The sequence below is a fragment of the Diceros bicornis genome, chromosome 29 (genome assembly GCF_020826845.1).
Source record: "Diceros bicornis minor isolate mBicDic1 chromosome 29, mDicBic1.mat.cur, whole genome shotgun sequence".
Lineage (NCBI taxonomy): Eukaryota > Metazoa > Chordata > Mammalia > Perissodactyla > Rhinocerotidae > Diceros > Diceros bicornis.
Window position 1 is genome coordinate 35962915 of NC_080768.1, and position 20003 is coordinate 35982917.

General features: G+C 36.6%; 1 protein-coding gene across 4 annotated transcripts in view; it reads left to right on the forward strand.

Moving 5' to 3' along the window:
- Positions 1-20003, forward strand: part of LOC131394054 (disintegrin and metalloproteinase domain-containing protein 5-like) — a 601035-nt gene that overhangs the window by 17987 nt on the left and 563045 nt on the right. For all 4 annotated transcript variants that reach the window (XM_058525261.1, XM_058525262.1, XM_058525263.1 and 1 more), the window contains exons 4-7: positions 2229-2307; positions 2580-2656; positions 3487-3658; positions 4561-4626. In XM_058525261.1, the coding sequence (XP_058381244.1) occupies positions 2229-2307; positions 2580-2656; positions 3487-3658; positions 4561-4626 (394 nt within the window). The remainder of the gene's footprint in view (positions 1-2228; positions 2308-2579; positions 2657-3486; positions 3659-4560; positions 4627-20003) is intronic.

The window sequence follows — 20003 nt, forward strand, 5'->3', positions numbered from 1 at the left end:
CTTCCATGTGGGAGTTTCCTATAGGCTGTGGGGTAATTTGGAGAGTAATGGTTTTCCCATGGAGGGCTGCCCCTCCCCCCTCTCTTTGTGAGAGCTGCATGGACCTGGAGTTGCTGCCCTTGGGGATGGAGAGGAGTTCTCCTTACCTCCTTCCACTTCCTCCATGGGGTCCAGCACCTCCACCTTCACACATTGGGCTGTGTGGGTCTCTCAGATGTCTTTTGTGTTGTGTGAATGCCCTCTGTTAGTATGAATGTCCTTTTTGTGGTATCTTAGTGGGGAGAGTTTATGGGGAGAGCTCACCCCGCCATGATGCTGATGTCACTGTAGGCTATTTTTGAGGAGGCAAAAGTAGTGGTGGGGTGTCTAGTTATATGATTATATAATAGTTTAGGTGAGTGATGATGGTGGTTTGAACAATGGCATTGGTCATAGCACTGGAAAGAAAAATTCAGAAGACCTTGAAGACAGATTTGGTAGAGTGATTGGGAAACCGTGAGGAATCCTGGATAATTTAGTTGTTGTTTCAGAAATTGGGCAGGGGCCCCGTGGCTTAGTGGTTAAGTGCACACACTCCGCTACTGGTGGTCCGGGTTCGGACCCCGGGCACGCACCGACACACCACTTCTCCGGCCATGCTGAGGCTATGTCCCACATACAGCAACTAGAAGGATGTGCAACTATGACATGCAACTATCTACTGGGGCTTTGGGGGGGGGCAGAAAAAAAGGAGGAGGATTGGCAATAGATGTTACCTCAGAGCCAGTCTTCATCAACAAAAAGAGGAAGATTAGCATGGATGTTAGCTCAGGGCTGATTTTCCTCACAAAAAAAAAAAAGAAAGAAATTGGGCAGGTTATAGTGTAATTAAATGACCAATATGAACAGGAAGATGTTTATGTGAGGAAGAGATGAGTTTGGTTTGCAGTGGCTATAAGATATCCAAATGGGTTTTTTCCACTAGGTATATGAGCATAGAAATTTGAATCTCTGAGGATATTGGCAATAGATTTAGCGGTAATCAGTTGTTTGGTTGTAATTTTTTTTAAATGAGAGTTTATAGAGTGCTTATAGTCTAATGGCTAAAGGCTGAATCCTGGGAAAAACCAACATTTCTGGGTTAGGTAGAACAAAAAAAGCAGCCAACATGAAAGATCAAGCTGGAAGCATCAGAGATGTAGGAAGAGAAGAAGAAGAGTGATGTGTGATGTAAATTAAGCGATCAGGTGAAGTGGCCACAGTTTCCAAAATGATGCCAGAAGTCCAGTACAATGATTATTTTACAATTGTCTTTTTGATTTGACATTCTGGTGGTTATGAATCTTTTCCAGAGCAGTTTTAGGGTGAATAAGAATTGACAAAGTGGAGAACCTCTGTGTAGACTACTCTTTTGATAAAATCTGTTGAGAATTGAAAATATATAGGGAATAGCTAGAGTAGGACTAGGGTCAAGGGAGTGTTATTTAGGGTGGTAATGACTTGGTAATAAACTTTTAAATATTATTAAGACAAAAAAGCAGTAGAGAGGAAGAGTTTGAAATTGTAGGATGGAAAAAGTATGTTTCTTCAATATATGGCACAGGATGGGATTCATAGCATAAGTTTAAGGGTTTGCTTTAAACAAAAGAAGTAATCATCCTCTGGAAATAAAGAAAAGGAGTGAGGATGGGTACAGGTGATCTGAAAGTGAGGTGACATGAAGGTTATGTTGGATAATTGACAGAAGTGGTGTCAAGTTTTTTAATAGTTACCAGGAAAAATGAAAGAAAATTCTGACCAAAGTTATTGAAAAGAACTGGATACTTAGCTAAGCTTAGTGAATATGAACTTGTAGGGATACCAAGAATATCTTTCTAAATTCTGTCCTAACCTTACATTTTAATTTTGAGATTCAGGTTTAAAATCTAGAATGAATGAACAATAAAGACAGAGAGGTGCAAATCCTGTGCTGGAAATTGGGACCTGTGTTATTTCACTCTTCAATATTTCTAGCAATTTGGGCTGTTCGTTAGCATGCATTTTAATATTGTATGTCACTGTGGTTAAAATACCTCCTTCAGCACCTAATTCATTGTAAATGACAGAGAAGTATTTGGACAATAGGATATGCTAAGATAATTGGCACTACTTTAAATTCCTCACTAAAAAGAAAATTTGTATTGTGAAGAATAATTATTTCTATGTTTTGTATTTTACAACTTGAGCATGTTTTTGTGATTTCTGCCTAGATCATTTTTATCTTCAGCTTCTGTTGTTTATTCTTATGATAAAGATGATAGCCAACGTTCTAAGCCTTTGCTGGTTCAGGTAAGACCTAGGTTTTTTCTTGCAGATTTATTATTCTGGATTTTATTTAAAAATATGAATATTCTGAAATTACTAGAATATTATTTTGCATATTCACTGAAATTGTATAACCTGGACTAGTTCTTATTTTTACCGGGCACAACTTCATTGGTAATTGCCATTCATGTTAAAGTACTTGGGTAGCTAAAGTAATAAATATAAATGACACACGTGGGATGTCTATTTTTAAAATAAGTTATCCATTTGTTTTTCTTTGTGTATTTTTTTTTCAGATGGATTGCAGTTATCATGGATATGTTGCAGGTTTTCCAAATTCTCGTGTGTCACTCAACACCTGTTCAGGACTCAGGTTGTAGCCTATTTAAAGATATTACATTTGCCAGTATTAGATCCTGCTACTCTATAAGTTGATCCTCCATGTATCTTTTGTAGATCTACGGTCACTTTGTTGCTTCAGTTCCCTAAGGAGTAAACCAGAATTGCTGATGAAATAGACTTGGTCACCCTGGCAGCATCTGTTTCTGATGGGAGGGTACTTGTTGATTCTGACAGGATCTCCTGCTTGAGGCTTTGAGCAATCTTGAGTGTAGAGGGGATTGATTGGTCTCTCCATACTTCTGTAGTTTTCCCAAATTCTTTATGTTTTACTTGTTTCTTAATTTCTTAGAATGATTGACAATTGTAGAATGCCTGAATCTGATAGACACTTTGGCTCTGCTCACAGTCATTTTTAGGCAGGTAGTACCTTCAGTTCAGCACACACAAACAAATGATTTAGGACATTAAGTGTCAGGGGAGAGTTAGGTGTCTTAAAAAGAAGAATGGGACCTAATACTAAGTAAGAGAGTGCCTATACATCCTACAGGCTGGCTTAGAAAATGTGTACCCTAGGCAGGGATCATAACCTCTTTAAGCATGTGAATCCATTCCGCTAACATGCTTTCCTGAAGATAACCAAAATATTTTCCTTAGAATATTTGTAATATAAAGCAGTACATATCCTATGGTATTGCTGGTTCAGTTCTGGGTTAACACCTCAAAGAATAAAGAGATAAAGTAGAAAAACTAAGGTAACTTTAAATGTGAAAAAAAAATTCTGGCCGAAATTTGTCATTAGAATATTAGATTATAGTTTTTGTAGAATCATTTCTCACTTGTTTTGATTATCTTAATATTCAGGGGGACTTTGCAGTTTAAAAACATCTCATATGGAATTGAACCCATGGAGGCTCTATCAGGATTCGTGCACATGATTTATAAGGAAAAAAATGATAACACTAATATTCCCCTCTTAGGAAACAATGGCACTTACAGCCGTAATTCACTGTATGAAGTCAGAAAAAGTTCAGAAGTAAGTGTTGACTTTTTAATTTTAACTTATTCAGTATAATTTTGTGAAACAAAAAACACTTTGAGAGCAAAATTTGGTGACTTACAAATCTTAAAATTGTTTTACTTTTTCATGAGGGCCCTGTCTGACTTTTAAAATGGATAGAGAATGAAATGAAGTTCTTTGTTATGCTTATGATCAGATGAAAGTTTCCTGAAAACTTAGGTTATTAATCTTGGAGATGAATATGTGAATATAGGATTAAAGAAACAAAAAATTCATGTTCATGTGTGAGTATTTGGATAATTAGTGTAAATTATTCCTTTTCCTCAATTACTCAGATAATTTAGGTGAAAATATTATGTAATCTGGATTTCTAAGTTAAATCGTTGTTTCATAAGAGTTCAAAAATGAATCAGTGGCTTACATAGGTACATGTAAAGCAAAGTGATGAATTATTCATCCACAAAGATCTGTAAACTGCCATAAATAACACACCTGGCTCTAGTGAGCTGCCATTGATCATAAACTTTAGTAATATTTTCTACACTATATTGTTCGCCAAAAGTAGTTTCCTAGTAAGTAGTAGCCGAAAATCTGTCCACGTGTGGTTACTATGAAAACTATCACAAGCCTAAGAAAAGAAAAGCTTTATGTTATAAACTTAATATTCTCAATTTCAGCTGTTTCTAAAATCAAAAGATATCTGAGTTATTATATAGCTTGAAATGTCATTGAAAATTCTTAGTAACCACAAGCTCCTTTTGGACTGGAATTTCCTGACTAGTACCTAAATTTTGTATTTGAAGCAGGCTTGTTATGTAATTAGTAGCAACATGTCTCTCAGTTTATCTCTGAAGATAAATTTTGATAGAAGGTAAATTTCTGGAAATTCCTCAGGACTCACATTGTGTGTTTTTCAGAGAACTAAATTGTTCAAGTCATTCCCTCGATATCTTGAAACGTATATTGTTGTGGATAAAAATCTGGTAGGTCCTTTTTTATGCATCATCTTTTTAAAATTATTTAACATTTGTCTTTAACTTGATTTCAATGATGTAATAACAAATTTAAACCATTTTTTGATAAATGTTTATTTTGCTTTTGCAATTAATAAATTCTTAAAAATTGTGAATAAACTAAATTTTTGTTAATTCACTTATTTTCTATGTAAGATCTCTAATTGCTTTTGTAAAGTGAAGCATCTTTTCATTTTCTAAAGCTTGTCAGCTATTTTTCTTTTTTGTGGAAGGAGTACATCCTCAATGAAAGTGCAGATTAAAACTCCTCCACACCCTGAACCACCACATACAATAATATTTAACTGCCTCAGCCTAACTGGAAGAGTAGTCTGCAGAAACTAAACTGCCACTTCTTTCAAGCAAAGGGAGAAAACAAGTTATCTGTTTGCTCTCAGTTCTAGGTAAATGACATGACAGAAAAACAAACAAACGAAAGTCTCACATTGAGGATTCATGACTATACTTCAGATCTTGTATGAGTTAAAGTTTTGAATTTATAAAACATAGGTTGTTGGGAAATTCTAAGCTATAAGGCCACAGTTGTCCCAGGTTGGTAAGATCCAAGGGCACTTGATGGAAGCAGATAGAATTTCTCTCTGGAGGAGTGCAACTTCAGGCAGAATTCTCACAGATTAATGTCAGCCATATATGAGCTCAAAATCCAAAAGAAAATGAGCCAACACGAACAAAGTTTAGCCAAAATAATAATAATGATAATAATAATAATAATAATGATAATAATAGATTGATATCCACAAAACCTTCAGATATTAAAATTTTAAGATATAAGTTATAAAATAAAAATATTTTTCCTATAAAGGAATCTGTTGATTCCAGAAGAGGTGACTATGAGACTGGGAAGCTGAGCTAAATGTTGGCAGAGTTAACAAAAATTGAAGTTCACAGTTCACTAAAGAGTTGGAGGGTTTTTTAGTATATAGCTAAGTTGACCCAGTACAAATCCAACCAGTACAAAGCCAACGCATATTCTGAAATCATATTCCTGTAAAATTACAAAGCAATTAGAAGTAGGAAAGCAAATTTTAAGCATAATCAACAAAAAGAAGGCAATAAAAGAAAAGAAAAAAATTATACATTAAGCATTTGTTTCATAAATGTGGGACAAATTTAAAAGCTAAGGTTAAGAGAAAAGATTTCAACTCAAATATATAAGTAGTTATATTAGAGGTAGAGGGACTAAGGACTGCAATTAAAAATCGAAGATAAAGATAAAAGCAAAGACAGATTATCGTGCAAGACACACACACATTCTGCTTACAACTGACATATCTGAAATATGGTACATAATGAAAGTAAAAGACTGTAAAAATATACCATAAAAACAAAAATTCTAAAAAAGTTGTTCAGCTAGATTAACATTAGACAAAGTAGACTTTAAGATAAGTGTAAGTTATCTATCAGTGCATAGCAAACCACTCCAAAATTTAGTGGCTTAAACCGATAACCTTTTATCTCTTTGGGAGCCCAGAGACCTTTTTGGACTTTCATCAATCTCAGACCCTTTTAGTCTAATCTGGTAGCCTTTGATTGACACAGCTATCTTAAAAACTTTGTGGGCTTTCTCTCTCTCTCTTTTTTTTTTTATTTTACAGTATTACTTTTTAACCTCTATTTTCCCTCACAGAGAAAGTGTTCTTTATTAACATTTGAGAAGTATAGAGATACAGTTAAAGAGTATCAACTTCTTTTTTTTTTAATTATTTGTTTATTGCAGTAACATTGGTTTATAACATTGTATAAATTTCAGGTGTACATCATTATACATCTATTTCTGCATAGATTACATCATGTTCACCACCCAAATATTAATTACAACCCATCACCACGCACTTGTGCCGAATTATTGCTTTCGCCCTCCTCCCTCCTCCCTTCCCCTCTGGTAACCACCAATCCAATCTCTGTCTCTATGTGTTTGTTTGTTGTTGTTATTATCTACTACTTAATGAGGTAAATCATATGGTATTTGACCTTCTCCCTCTGACTTATTTCACTTTGCATTATACCCTCAATGTCCATCCATGTTGTCACAAATGGCTGGATTTCATCGTTTCTTATGGCTGAGTAGTATTCCATTGTGTATATATACCACAGCTTCTTTATCCATTCGTCCCTTGATGGGCACATAGGTTGCTTCCAAGTCTTGTCTATTGTGAATAATGCTGCAATGAACACAGGGGTGCATGTATCTTTACGCATTGGTGTTTTCAAGTTCTTTGGATAAATACCCAGCAGTGGAATAGCTGGATCATATGGTAGTTCTATCCTTAATTTTTTGAAGAATCTCCATACTGTTTTCCATAGTGGCTGCATCAGTTTGCACTCCCACCAGCGGTGTGTGAGAGTTCCCTTCTCTCCATATACTCTCCAACACATGTTGTTTCCTGTCTTGTTAATTATAGCCATTCTGACGGGCGTGAGGTGATATCTCATTGTAGTTTTGATTTGCATTTCCCTGATAGTTAATGATTTTGAACATCTTTTCATGTGTCTGTTGGCCATCTGTATATCTTCTTAGGAGAAATGTCTGTTCAGTTCTTTTGCCCATTTTTTGATTGGATTGGTAGTTTTGTTGTTGTTGAGATGCATGAGTTCTTTATATATTTTGGAGATTAAGCCCTTATCAGATGTATGGTTTGCAAATATCTTCTCCCAATTGTTAGGTTGTCTTTTTGTTTTGTTGATGGTTTCCTTTGCTGTGCAGAAGCTTTTTAGTTTGATGTAATCCCATTTGTTTATTTTTTCTATTGTTTCTCTTGCCCGGTCAGACATGGTGCTTGAAAATATGTTGCTAAAACCGATGTCAAAGAGCGTACTTCCTATGTTTTCTTCTAGAAGTTTCATAGTTTCAGGTCTTACACTCAAGTCTTTAATCCATTTCGAGTTAATTTTTGTGTATGGTGTAAGGTAAGGGTCTACTTTCATTTTTTTGCATGTGGCTATCCAGTTTTCTCAACACCATTTGTTCAACAGACTTTCTTTTCTCCATTACGTGTTCTTGGCTCCTTTGTCGAAGATTAGCTGTCCATAGATGAGTGGGTTTATTTCTGGGCTTTAGATTCTATTCCACCGATCTGTGTGTTTTTGTGCCAGTACCATGCTGTTGTGGTTACTATAGCTTTGTAGTATATTTTGAAATCAGGGAGTGTGATACCTCCAGCTTTGTTCTTTTTTCTCAGGATTCCCTTAGCTATTCGGGGTCTTTTGTTGTTCCATATAAATTTTAGGATTCTTTGTTCTACTTCTGTGAAAAATGTTGTTGGAACTTTGATAGGGATTGCATTGAATCTATAGATGGCTTTAGGAAGTATGGACATCTTAACTATGTTAATTCTTCCAATCCAAGAGCACAAATATTCTTCCATTTCTTTGTGTCTTCTTCAATTTTTCAATTTATTTCAGCAATGTTTTATAGTTTTCGGTGTACAGATCTTTCACCTCTTTGGTTAAGCTTATTCCTAGGTATTTTATTCCTTTTGTTGCAATTGTAAATGGGATTGTATTCTTAATTTCTCTTTCTGCTACTTCGTTGTTAGTGTATAGAAATGCAACTGAATTTTGTATGTTGATTTTGTATCCTGCAACTTTACCATATTCGCTTATTACTTCTAAAAGTTTTTTGGTGGATTCTTTAGGGTTTTCTGTATATAAAATCATGTCATCTGCAAATAGTGAGAGTTTCACATCTTCCTTTCCAATTTGGATCCCTTTTATTTCTTTTTCTTGATTGCTCTGGCTAAGACTTCCAGTACTATGTTAAATAGGAGTGGTGACAGTGGGCATCCTTGCCTGGTTCCTGTTCTTAGAGGGATAGCTTTCAGTTTTTCACCATTGAGGATGATATTAGCTGTGGGTTTCTCATAAATGGGCTTTATTATGTTGAGGTACTTTCCTTCTATACACATTTTATTCAGAGTTTTTATCATAAATGGTGCTGTATCTTGTCAAATGCTTTCTCTGCATCTATTGAGATGATCATGTGATTTTTATTCTTCATTTTATTTATGTGGTGTATTACGTTGATTGATTTGCGAATGTTAAACCATCCCTGCATCCCTGGAATACATCCCACTTCCTCATGGTGTATAATCTTTTTAACGTATTGTTGTATGCGATTTGCTAGTATTTTGTTGAGGATTTTTGCATCAATGTTCATCAGTGATATTGGCCTGTAGTTTTCTTTTTTTGTGTTGTCCTCGTCTGGTTTTGGTATCAGGGTAATGTCGGCTTCATAGAATGTGTTAGGGAGCTTCCCCCGCTCCTCAATTTTTTGGAAGAGTTTGAGAAGGATAGGTATTAAGTCTTCTTTGAATGTTTGGTAGAATTCACCAGGGAAGCCATCTGGTCCTGGACTTTTATTTTTGGGGAGGTTTTTGATTACTGTTTCGATCCCCTTACTGGTGATTGGTCTATTCAAATTCTCTATTTCTTCTTGATCCAGTTTTGGAAGGTTGTATGATTCTAAGAATTTATCAGTTTCTTCCAGATTGTCCAATTGTTTGGCATGTAGCTTTTCATAGATTTCTCTTATAATCTTTTGTATTTCTGAGGTATCTGTTGTAATTTCTCCTCTTTCATTTCTGATTTTACTTATTTGAGCTTTCTCACTTTTTTTCTTGGTGAGTCTAGCTAAAGGGTTGTCAACTTTGTTTATCTTTTCCAAGAACCAGCTCTTGGTTTTATTAATTTTTTCTATTTTTTTTTAGTCTCTATTTCATTTATTTCTGCTCTGATTTTTATTATTTCCCTTCTTCTACTGATTTTGGGCTTTGTTTATTCTTCTTTTTCCAGTTCCTTTAGGTGCATTGTTAGATTGTTTATTTGAGATTTCTCTTGTTTGTTGACATAGGCCTTCATTGCTTTAAACTTCCCTCTTGGAACCACTTTTGCTGTATTGCATAAATTCTGGCATGTCGTATTTTCATTTGTCTCCAGGTATTTTTTGATTTCTCCTTTGATTTCTTGGTTGACCCAATTGTTGTTCAGTAGCATTTTGTTTAATCTCCACATATTTGTGGCTTTTCTGATTTTCTTCCTATAGTTGATTTCTAGTTTCATACCATTGTGGTCAGAAAGATGCTTGGTATTATTTTCATCTTCTTAAATGTATGGAGACTTGTTTTGTGGCCTAATATGTGATCAATCCTGGAGAATGTTCCATGTGCGTTTGAAAAGAACGTGTATTCTTCGGTTTTTGGATGGAATGCTCTGTACATATCTACTAGGTCCATCTGTTCTAGTGTGTCATTTAAGGCCAGTGTTTCCTTATTGATCTTCTGTTTGGATGATCTATCCATTGGTGTAAGTGGAGTGTTAAAGTCCCCTACTATTATTTTGTTAGTGTCTATTTCTCTTTTTGTGTCTGTTAATAATTGCTTTATATATTTAGGTGCACCTACAGTGGGTGCATAGATATTTACAAATGTTATATCCTCTTGTTGGATTGTTCCCTTGATCTTTATGTAATGCCCTTCTTTGTCTCTTTTTACAGTTTTTGTTTTAAAGTCTATTTTGTCTTACATGAGTACTGCTACCCCAGCTTTCTTTTCATTGCCATTTTCATGGAGTATCTTTTTCCATCCCTTCACTTTCCGTTTGTGAGTGTCTTTAGGTCTGAAGTGTGTCTCTTGTATGCAGCATCTATATGGGTCTTGTTGTTTTTCCAATCAGCCACCCTATGCCTTTTAATTGGAGCATTCAGACGTTTAAAGTAGCTCTTGACAAGTATGTACTTACTGCCATTTCTTAACTTTTTTTTTTTTCTCAGTGTTTTAGTAGTCCTTCTCTGTTCCTTTCTCCTTCTATACAGAATTGCTGGTCTCTTTAGTTTGACCTCTGTCTGAAAGTTCTACTCTTTAACTCCCCTCCTCCCTCATTTTATGTTTTTCATATCATATCTAACCTCCTTTTTGTGCATTTGTATCCATTACCATCTTATCATGGAAATAGATAATTTTTCCTATTTGTGGTCTTCTTTTTTCCCCTTAAATCAGTCCCTTTAACATTTCTTGTAGCACTGGTTTCTTGTTGACAAACTCCTTTAATTTTTGCTTGTCTGGGAAACTTTTGATCTCTCCTTCCATTTTGAATGATAACCTTGCTGGGTAGAGTATTCTTGGCTGTAAGTTTTTTCCTTTTAGCACTTTAAATATATCATGCCACTCTCTTCTAGCCTGTAAGGTTTCCACTGAGAAGTCAGCTGATAGCCTTATGGGGTTTCCTTTGTATGTAACTTATCTTTCTCTTGCGGCTTTTAGGATTCTCTCTTTATCTTTAATTCTGGACATTTTGATTATGATGTGTCTTGGTGTGGGCCTCTTTGGGTTTATCTTGTTTGGGGCTCTCTGTGCTTCCTGTACCTGGGTGTCTGTTTCCTTCCTTAGGTTAGGGAAGTTTTCATCTATTATTTTTTGAAATAGATTCTCTGTGCCTTTGTCTTGCTCTTCTCCTTCTGGGACACCTATAACACGGATGTTAGTGTGCTTGATGTTGTCCCAGAGGTCCCTTAGACTGTCCTCACTCTTTTTAATTCTTTTTTCCTTTACCTGTTCAGCTTGGGTAATGTATTCTAGTCTTTTGTCCAGCTCGCAGTTCCATTCTTCTGTATCCTCTACTCTGCTTTTGAGTCCCTCTAGTCAATTTTTCATTTCCAGTATTGTATTCTTCATTTCTGATTGGTTCTTTTTTATGTCTTCCATTTCTTTGTTGACATTCTCACTGAGTTCATCTATTCTTCTCCCCAGATCAGTGAGCATCCTTAACACTCTTTGTTTGAACTCTCTGTCAGGTTGGTTGCTCATTTCTGTTTCACTTAGTTCCTTTTCTGGGGTTTTGTCCTGTTCCCTTACCTGAAATGTATTCCTTTGCCTCCTCATTTTGCCTCTTTCCCTGTGCTTTTGTCTACGTGTTAGGTAGGTCAGCTATGTCTCCTGCTCTTGGTAGGTGACCTTATATAAGTGATGCCTTAGGAGGTCTGCAGTTGCTTCCCTCAGTTCTCAATGTTCCAGGGGAGAACCCTGTGTGGGCTATGTGTGCCCTTCTGTTGTGACCTATTTTCTCTCCCTCTAGGCACCCAGGGAGTCTGAGTTATGCTCCTGGCCAGCCGTTGTAATCCTCAGCTGTTTGTAGTTGTTGTGGGCCCTTCAGTCTCTTTATCAGGTGTGGGGAGCCCCAGCACAGTTGGCTGCAAGTTCTAATACCACATTTGTGCTGCAGTATTTCTTTTAAGTGAGTAGGCCCCCAGCATGGCAGGTTGTTAGGCTCAGGGCCTTACAACTGCTATAAGCCTTCAGCCTTTAGGTCTCTTGTCAGACCTCTCTGAGGTTTGCAGCTGGGTGGGGCTGGCCTCAGGCGCGGGAGCATCCAATTTTTTCAGGGTTTGGAAGGTTCGGCAAACCCCATATATGGGTCTTTGAGAAGCACAAGTCTTCTGCAGCTGACAAGCCCTGCCACCCACAGGTCCACACACACAGTCAACACAGTACTGCCCCATGTGCATGCCCTGAACTCCTGAAGTGGACCCAGTCTCTCCACGGCAGGACCCCCACACACTCCACCACCGCCCCACACTCTCCACCCACTCCTTGTGCACGCCCTGCCCCACTGAAGGGGGCTCAGTCACCAGGCTGCAGAGAAGCATTTCACCAATCTATGCAGGCCCACAAGTTACCTGAGGGCTTGTTTTTGGGTGGGGCCAGTCCCTAGGGTGGGCTGTCTGCCCTGGCCAAGCTGGATTAAATCGGCAGTCTAGTGGGTACAGCAGACCTGGGCTAGCAGGCCCCAGGGAGAACTCCAATGGCGTCTGTGTCAGCACGCCCACACCAGGCCACAACAATGGCCGCCACCAATGTCCCAGTCCCTGGAGAGGTCTGACCTCTCACCAAGATGCACTCATGGCCTATCAGGTGAGTCTCTTTTCACCAAAGCACTGTGCACCTTTTTCTCTGGTGATTTTCAGTTGCCTTCTGAAACGGGTGAGTTTGCGCATGGGCCCTTTAAAAGCCGGTTTTAATTTCTTTGTGAACCAGCTTTTCTGGGGGTACTCCCCAATGTTTTAGTAGCAGGCGAAGTCAGATATTATGCCACTAGTGTCGATTGTGCTGGGTCCACAAAGTGCCTACGGTGGGAGCACTCCCGCCTCAGGGCCCCGCTCCTCCAGGGAGGGCTCTGCACCTGTGGGCTCCTCCCGGGCAGCTGAGAAGCTGGCGGCTTGTGAATGGGGCGTTTTTTCTCTCCAGAAGGGAGTTTCTGCCTCTTCCACCTCAATTAGGATTGTCCTTTGTTGCAAGTGTTCCTCTTATCCAGCTTTCATTTCTGTCTCAGTGGTAATTTTTCCACGAGTAGTTGCAAATTGGCTGTGTCCGCGGGAGGAGGTGAGTTCAGAGTCCGCTTATGCTGCCATCTTGACTTCTCTCCCCTCAACTTCTTAATTTAAACAAAATATACATTACTGTGTGGTTACCAGTGGCAGATAAGAGGATTAACTGTGGCCTTGGTGAAGCCCAGTGGGAAGCTTGCTAGGGAAGTTTCCCTAGTGTTCTTTCTTGAAATAGCCCACCAGTGTGAAGTTATCCATTTCTCCAATCGTTTTTTAGTGAAGGAGTACAGAGTTTATTGTGTTTCCTGGTAAACAAGGTTTAGCCATTATAAATACATGATTTTGTGTCAGATCTAGGATTGAATCCTAGTTTTGTGCATTAGAACTGTATAATCTTTTTTTTTGTGGTAATAAACATTAAATTTACCATCTTAACCATTTTAAAATGTACAGTTCAGTAGTGTTAAGTCTATTCACATTGTTGTGCTACAGATCTCTAAAACATTTTCATTTTGGAACCTGAAACTCTATGTCTATTAAACAGTAATTTCCCCATTGCCTTCCCTCCAGCCCTAGGCTAACCCCTTGCGACTTTCTGTTTCTATGATTTTGACTGCTTTAGATACTATATATGAGTAAAATCACACAGTATTTGTCCTTTTGTGACTGGCTTATTTTGCTTAGCAAAATGTCCTCAGGTTTCATCCATATTGTAGCAAGTGACAGGATTTCCTTCTTTTTCAAGGCTGTGGGATATTCTATTGTATGCATATACTATATTTTCTTTATCCAGTCACCTTTTAATGGACATTTGGGTTTATTATACCTCTTGGCTGTTGTGAATAATGCTGCAAGGAACATGGATTTGTAAATATCTCTTTGAGATATTGCTTTGAAATTTTTTAGGTATATACCCAGAAGCCAGTTTGCTGGAAGGTTTGATAAATCTATGTTTAATTATTTCAGGAACTGCCATACTTTTTTACATAATGGCTACACTGATTTACATCCCCACCAACAGTGCTCAGGGGTTCTAATTTCTCCTCACTCTCATCAACACTTATTACTTTCTGTTATTTTGATAGTGGCCACCCTAATGGATGTGAGGTGATATCTCATTGTGGTTTTAACTTGCATCTCTGTTATGATTACTGATGTTGAGCATCTTTTAATACACATGTTGGATATTTGCGTATTTTATTTGGAGAGTTGTCTATTCAAGTCCTTTGCCAATTTTGAAGTTGGATTGTTTATTTTTTGTTCTTGAGTTGTAGAAGTTCTTTATATATTCTAGATATTAACCTCTTATAAGATATACGATTTACAAGTACCTTCTCCTGTTCTGTAGGTTGCCTTTTCACTGTGTTGATTGTTTCCTTTGATGCACAAAAGTTTTTAAATTTAATGGAATCCCATTTGTATATTTTTACTTTTCTTGCCTGTGCTTTTGGTGTCATATCTAAGAAGTCATTGCCAAATCCAATGTCCTGAAGCTTTTCCCCTGTGTTTTCTTCTAGGAGTTTTATAGTTTTAGGTTTTATATTTAGGTCTTTAATCAATTTTGAGTTAACTTTTGTATATGATTTAAAGTAAGAGTCCAACTTCATTCTTTTGCATGTAGAGATTCAGTTTTTCTGACACCATTTGTTGAAGACTGTCATCCCATTCTCCCCTGGCCTGAAAAGTTTCTGTTGAATAATCTGCCGCTAGTCTTATGGGGGTTCCCTTGTATGTGATTTGTCACTTTTCTCTTGCTCCTTACAAAATTCTTTCTTTGTCTATGGCTTTATATAATTTAATTATAATGTGTCTCAGTGTAGCCCTATTTGAGTTCACCTATTGGAATATTTTGGGCCTCATGGATCTGGATGTCTGTTTCTTTTCCAAGATTTGGGAAGTTTTCAGCCATTATTGCTCTAAATATACATTCTGTCCCTTTTTCTTTTTCTTCTCCTTCTGGTTTCCCATATTATGGATATTGTTTCTTTTTATTATTTCTCATAGGTCCTATAGGCTTTCTTCACTCTTTTTTCTTCTTTTTTCTTTTGCTCCTCTGAGTGGGTAATTTCAAATGTGCTGTCTTGTAGATCAGTGATTCTTTCTTCTGCATGGTCAAGTCTGCCATTGAAGCTCTCTATTGAATTCTTCAGTTCAGTCATTGTAGTTTTCAGCTCTAGGATATCTGTTTGGTTCTTTCTTTATGGTTGCTATTACTTTGTTGAACCCATTCTGTTCATGAATTTATTTCCTAATTTCATTTAGTTTTGTGTATATTCTTGTAGTTCACTAAACTCTTTAGATGATTATTATGAATTCTTTGTCTGACAGTACGTAGATCTCAATTTCATTAGGGTCAGTTATTGGAGCTTTATTAGTTTGCTTAGGTGGTGTAATGTTTTCCTGATCTTTCCTGATCCTTGATTCCTTACGCTGATATCAGCTCATTTGAGTAAACTATGTCCATTCCCAACTTGACAGGTTTGCTTTGGCAGAGGCAGTCCTTCACTGTTCAGCTTAATTTGGGGCTCTGGGAGTGTCAACTGGTAGAGTCTTTGGGCAGGTGGGGTTTGCTATCAAGTTCTATTTTTGAATGAGGCTACTGCGTGAGCTCTGAGGTCGGAGGTGGGGTGCTGCTGGCTGAGAACCGTTGTATAGAACTGCTGGGTTAGTTCCTTGCCCAGGTGAGGCTGTAGGATGGGCTCTGCAGTTTCCTGGATTCTCTAGTTAGGCCTCCTAGATGATCAGGACTGGGTATATACTCAGAAGTAGGTGGGGCTATGAATTAGCTTCCCTGTCCTGGTGTGGCAGCAGAATGAGCCCCAGGACCTCCACAGCTCATGTTTGAGGACCGAAGTCAGGCAACACTCTGCACTGAATTCCCTGGCCAGATGGAGCTATCACTTTTACTCTGTAAATATAGAAAGCTGCAGGCTGTGTTCTTTGTTCAAGTGCCACCGTAAGCAGGGCTATAGGATGGGCTACGCAGCATCCTATATACTTTGATAGGTTCCGTGATCAGGTGGGCCGAAGGCTATATTCAGCAGATGGCTGGGCTATCAGTTAGATTCCCTGCCTTTGGCATAATTCTGGTCAGTCTTTTTTGGGGGCATCAAATTAGGCAAAATTATGTACCAACTTCCCTGGGCTGATGGGCCACCATTCTAGTTCTGCAGATGGCAGGATGGTAGGACCACTGCCTGGGCTGTTCGCTATAGATCTGTTCTAATTGGACTTGCAGATTGGGCTACACAGGTTCCCAGAGCTCCTCTTAGGTTTCCCTGTCAGGCTGGGCTGGAGGCTGTATTCAGTTTTGGATGGGGCTATAAATTAGTTTCCTGCCCAGTTTGGGCTGCAGAACAGGCCCCTTACCAGAAATGCTCTTTGTTTGTAGGTCAAATCAGACAGAACCACACCGCAAGCTCCCTGGCCAGTCAAGGCCACTGTCTTGGCTCTGCAGTTGCAGTTCCCCTGACTAGGCTCTCCACTCAAGTGCCACTGCAATCAGGACTGCAAGCTGGGCTATCAAGATTCCCAGGAGTTCTGGTTAGGTTTCCTGGTTGGCAGGGTTGGAGACTGTATTTGGCAATGGGCAGGGCTACAGATTAGCTTCCCTGCCCAAGAACATTACATATTTGACATTAGATATTACATATAATTAGATGTGACATATAGATATTATGTCATACATATGTATAGATAGTTATTAGATATGAAATATAGATATTATATATTATACATTTGGTATTGAATTAATAAGAAATTTCTTGGGCATGGTAATGGTATAGTGGGCAAACAGGAGAAAATCCTTATTCTTAGGAGCTACATGCTGAAGTTTTTGCAATTTACTCTCAAATAGTTCAGCAAAATGAACGATGAATGCCCAGATCCACATCCATAGACAATAGATAAAGATGAATAGAAAGAACTAAATGTGACAAACATTAATAATAAATTAATCTAGGTGAAGGATATATGTATAGTCTTCAAATTTTCAATTTTCTGTAGGTTGACTGTTTTTCACAATAAAAAGTGCTATTTATCAAAATTAATGAATCCTTAAGATGGGTGAATTTAATTATATATAAATTGTACCTAATAAAATTGATCTAAAAGTTTTAGAGTAGGGTGACAACAAATAAACATGCATTTCAAAAAAATTATTTACGTAAGCTTTATCATTATGTCAAAAAGAAAGAGAAATGCAATGCTGCCTCCAATCAGTTGGTAGGGTGTGGTGTTGCCTCATTTACATAACCATATTCAGCATCTTCCTGGTAAGCATTATTAACTATTTTGGAAAAAATAGTTAAATCTTGATGAATCCTCACAATTTTTGATTTTCACCTTCCAAGGGCTTGAGGTCTTCTTGTCTGGATGTGTCCAGTTGACAAAAATGAAGAAACTTGTTTTACAATGTTCAAACATATTTGAATATACAATCCTGAATGTATAACCTTGAAATCATCACAGAAAAAAAACCCCAAAATATTTTCATATAATATAGCTAAAGTCAAAAGGAAATACTGTGAGGACATGAATGAGAAAATAAAAAATTATGGGTCAACTTGATTGATCACAATAACGTGAGTTAAATATCCCTATTAAAGTGTGAAGAATCTCAAATTAGATGACATTTATGAAACAGCTTAAAACAAAATGGCAGTATTAGGTATAAAACAGTTTTTAAAAGACCAACAGAAATGTGCCAAGATTAGCAATCAAAGAGAAAATCAGGATGATATTACTAATAGATAAAGTAAAATTCAGGATAAAAAGCCTTAAGTAGAAGAATGAGAGGAATATTTTATATTGAAAAATACAATTCAAATTAAAGGTGTGTTTTTAATAATAAACATTTAGTTGCCCGGTGAGTTATGATGTAACTATAAAAACAAAACCTCTGGAAATACTCAAAAGAAACTAACAGAAACCAAAACTATAGTGGAGCACATTAAAACATTTCTTTTAGCCTTTAACAGATAGACAAAAAATAAATGTTAACATATAAAGATCAAATTATTTATCAGCTTGCTTTACTAGACACTTATTCACCTTCATACCTTATGAGTGGTGCCACACACATTCAAATGTCTATAGATATCTGTAGAAAATGTAAGCAAAGGTAGTCATCTCTAGGTGACAAGGAAAACACCAATAATTTTGTAAAAGTAAAACCTGTATTCCAAACTCTCTCACTACATATTAAAACAATAAGGAATAAAAAGAGATAAGGCAAAAAATAATAAAATGAAAAATTTTAAATACTATTATGAGTAACTTTTTCAAGGTTAGAAAAAACCCATAGTTATAAACTATTTAGAAATTAATGAATTGTATACAGTATTTTAAAAATTTAGAGAATTTGTATTAATCAGAACAGGCTAGATTTTGCTGTGGTAAAAAATAACTGCAAAATCTTAGTGGCTAAACGCAGTTCATTTTTCATTCATGCAATGTCAGCCATGAGTCTGGGTGACTCTCCAGGACAACTGTCTTCCATATGTTGGCTCTCCACTCCAGAATGCTTAGATTTTTTTTGACATTTCTATATTGATAGTTTGCTTTCTGATTGCCAAGCCAGTAGAAGAGCAGACCAGAGAGATGTGAGCCACCACAAGGAAATACTTCCCCTTAGAAGTGACATTCATCACTTTTGCCTTCATTTCATTGGCCAAAGTAAATCACCTGGCCATGCCTTTCTTTAGAAAGGAAGAGTTCCTGAACTAGGAGGAACTGAATGTTGGTAAATAGGGATAATGCCTACCACAGAGGATAGTACCAAAACTAAACACAGAGGAAACTCATATTTTTGAAAGAATTTGCTATTAGGAAGTAGGAATGAAAAATATATAGATGAAGCTTCTAATTTAAAGTTTCAAAACTTTAAAACAAGAGAAATGTAAGGAGGATGGGCAATAATTAGTAAGAAGGCTAAGTTGATGATAAACAGAAACATTAAAATGGATAAGTAAATTCAAGAGCTGGTTTGTTAAAAAAAATAGGTAGAAAGTATAATTAAGCAAAAGGAAGAAAACATGTTATGATGTTAAAAAAGATTAAGATGGTATAACTATGGGCTTGGAGAATATTCAAACAAATAAACACAAATTTGTTGAATTCTCCAAAGGAAATAAGAATTTAAATGAAATCATCATGTTGTACACATGAAACTTACACAATGTTATATATCAATTTTATCTCAAGAAGCTGGAAAAAAAGAAAGAAATTTAATAGATCAGTTTCCATTGTTAGGTATAGATATTTTTAAATGAGAATTCTTTAAAATCTTTCAGAAAGATATAATTCAGTTGGTAATACAATTCTAGGATATAGGAAAAACATAAAGCTTAACAATTTTAGGTAATGCTCTAATATTTGCTAAGCAACATTCATTTGCTCAATTATGAAAAGTGTGTGTACACACATATATGAGCAACAGGCCCATCTTTCTTAATGCTTCCAAGTTCTAAACAAAATATTATATTAATTTTAATAGTATATTAATAGTATGTAAAGTTTTGATAGAAAATATAATGATGGTTTAATATTAAGTAATATATTAATGAAATTTATTGCATCAATAGGTCAAAAGACAAAAATCATTATCATTTTTGTATGCTTCAAAAAGACTTTTGATAAAAACTCAACTCTATTTTTATAAAAGTTTTAGTATATAGGAAGACTTATAAATAGATGTTTCTGAACATGATCCAAAATACTCATCTTAAACTGAACACCACTTAGTGTTGAAATATTTGAGGTTTTCCAATGAAAAATCAGGAGCGAAGCTCACATGCCTGATATCACCATTGCTATTTAACATTCTCCTGGCATTTTTAAACATTAGACAAAGAAAGGGCTTATTGGAATAAAGAAGAAATTAGAACATGAGTTACATGGTGACGTGAAAGGCTGTATCTGAACATGGGATCCAGGATCACAATAAAGTGAGGCTCTCATTAAGGATTTTCCTTTGTTATGCATATATTTTTTGGTTTGTGATTATATA